Consider the following 2,397-nt stretch of genomic DNA (forward strand, 5'->3'; position numbering starts at 1 on the left):
CCCATCAACAAATACTTTTCACACACAAACCCACCCTTGCTCACACATATACACAAACACAATTAATTATAATTATATAAAATTTTATATTTTTTAAAATAAAATTAAACATATACATATAAAATTTATATATTATTTAAATATTTTATAAAGTTTTATTGTTTGTGTTTCTCTCTTTTTTTTAATTATTATAACAAATCAATATTACACTCCTTAAAAATATTCTAATTAAAATATAGTTTATTTTTTTATTTTTTTATTTATTTTTTTTGGATATTATCACACAACATATTATAATATTGTGTTTAGATTAATAATTATAAAACTAAATATCCAAAAACAATTAAATTAAATAATAAACTGTTTATTTAATCATTTATTTTATTTATTTATTTTATTTATTTATTTATTTAATTATTTATATACTTTTTTAATCAAAATAATTTTTTTTTTTTTTTTTTTTTTTAGTATTTTGTAGTTATTATTATTCTTTGTTGTAATATTATATAAAACCATTCAAAAATAACTTTACACATCTCTCATTTTACTTTATTTTTTATAGTTTTTAAAAAAATTATTTTAAAATTTTAAAATTAAAATTATTTATTTTTTGTTACCATTGTTTAAAAATTAATATTAAAAAAAAAACAATATAAATTATGTTGATAAAAATAGAAAAATAAAAATAACAATATTAACAATAATCAAAATAATAATAAAATTATCGATAAAAAAAAAATTAAATAAAAAATGAGTAATAACACAATTCATAGAATTGTGGAACCAAAAAAATGTTATTGCGAACCAAGTTTTCAACAAAAAGGTTCAGAATGTAATCCTGCAGGTTGTAAAACAATATCAGTTTTAATTATTGTTGGTTTTTTAATACCATTATGTATTTGTATTTATCGTTTTAAACAAATGAAAGGAAGAAAGGATAGCAGATGGTCCATTCTATCCCTAACTCTCTTAACTATTACATGTTTAGGTAATTATTATCCTATATTATATTCCTCAAATAAATATTTAATACTTATGTTTCTTCTTTCCTTTCTAAAGCAAGAATAATTCGATCGATTCTTACATTATTAGAGGAAGACGACTTTATTATAATGGGTCTATTATTCCTATTACCTTTGGGGATTTTAATTTGTTCTTTCTTCAACACACTATATGTTTGGGTTAAAATTATTTATCATATAAATTTCTCAAAATTGGTTACAAAGATTTTTCCATTTTTAGGTAAAATCTTTCTTGGTTCACAAGTGATATTAATGATACTATTAATTGTTGCTTGTTTTGCAGGTTGGCAATATTCTTCATCAAACATAATATTATTGGTATTTTTAGTTTATGGGGGGTAAGGGATTGGTATTTTTTTACTTTTTTTTATTTTTTAAATAAATATTAATTATTAATTTATTTATTATGTAGGGTATCAGCAGTAATTTTTACAAAAATGATTTGGGATGAATACAAAGATCTATCAAGTAAAGATTGTGGTGTATTTAGCGCAGCCAATCATCAAAGAATTAAAAAAATTTTCAAACTTTCAATTACTGCTATTTTTGTAACATTCTTTACATTTGGTTTAACTATTTGGAGTTTTGTTGTAAATGGAGTTTTAACCATTCCTCATGCTATTGCATTTAACTTTATTGGCCGTGCAATTGAAATTGCATGGATTTCTGTTATGTTGGTTATTTTAGCACCACAATTGCAAACATGGGATCAAAACTCAAATAGAACAGCAGGTAATAAAGAATCAATTAACTTCGATAGTTTATCTGATTCAAGTATTGATATAGAAAATGATCCAGAAGATAATATTGATAATAATACCCTTAATACCAATAGTAACAACAACTCATCACCACTTCAAACCCAACCACAACCTCAAACCCAACCACTACAACAAACCCTAGCTCCACCCAAACCAGAAACTTCCCCACAAATCGACAATAGTAAAAATGGAGCTAGTCCAACAGTAGTCACTGTTGTATCAACTGCATCTGTAAATCTTCCTGTAAATAATAATAACAACAATAATCATCATCGTTTAAATACCCAGCAAGATCAATATAAAGACTCTGAAAACATTAAAAAATCAAACTAAATCCTTTAAAAACACAAAACAAAACCATCGAGTAATAAAGAAACTCAAAAAAAAAATAAAAAAATAAAAAAATATAATATTTAAAAAAAAAAAAAAAAAAAAAACTCTTTTTATATATTTATTATTATTTACAAATTATGAGTAAGTTTGATTACCTTGTTGGTAATACTGATTATTTTGTTGTTGATGATAATATTGATTAGGTTGTTGTTGTTGTTGTTGTTGATTGAAATACATATTATTATTATTTTGTTGATTATAATTTTGAAAGTTTGGATTTG

At 22.2% G+C, this 2,397-nt stretch overlaps 1 protein-coding gene across 1 annotated transcript; it reads left to right on the plus strand.

Moving 5' to 3' along the window:
- Positions 1–750: 750 nt before the first annotated feature.
- Positions 751–2,116, plus strand: DICPUDRAFT_58914 (uncharacterized protein; the record flags this gene model as incomplete). The annotated part of the gene is made up of 3 exons (XM_003294185.1): positions 751–988; positions 1,060–1,360; positions 1,435–2,116. 3 exons carry the CDS (start codon positions 751–753, stop codon positions 2,114–2,116), a joined length of 1,221 nt encoding a protein of 406 aa, XP_003294233.1.
- Between the last annotated feature and the right edge of the window lie 281 nt (positions 2,117–2,397).

Source organism: Dictyostelium purpureum, assembly GCF_000190715.1.
Source record: "Dictyostelium purpureum unplaced genomic scaffold DICPUscaffold_524, whole genome shotgun sequence".
NCBI lineage: Eukaryota > Evosea > Eumycetozoa > Dictyosteliales > Dictyosteliaceae > Dictyostelium > Dictyostelium purpureum.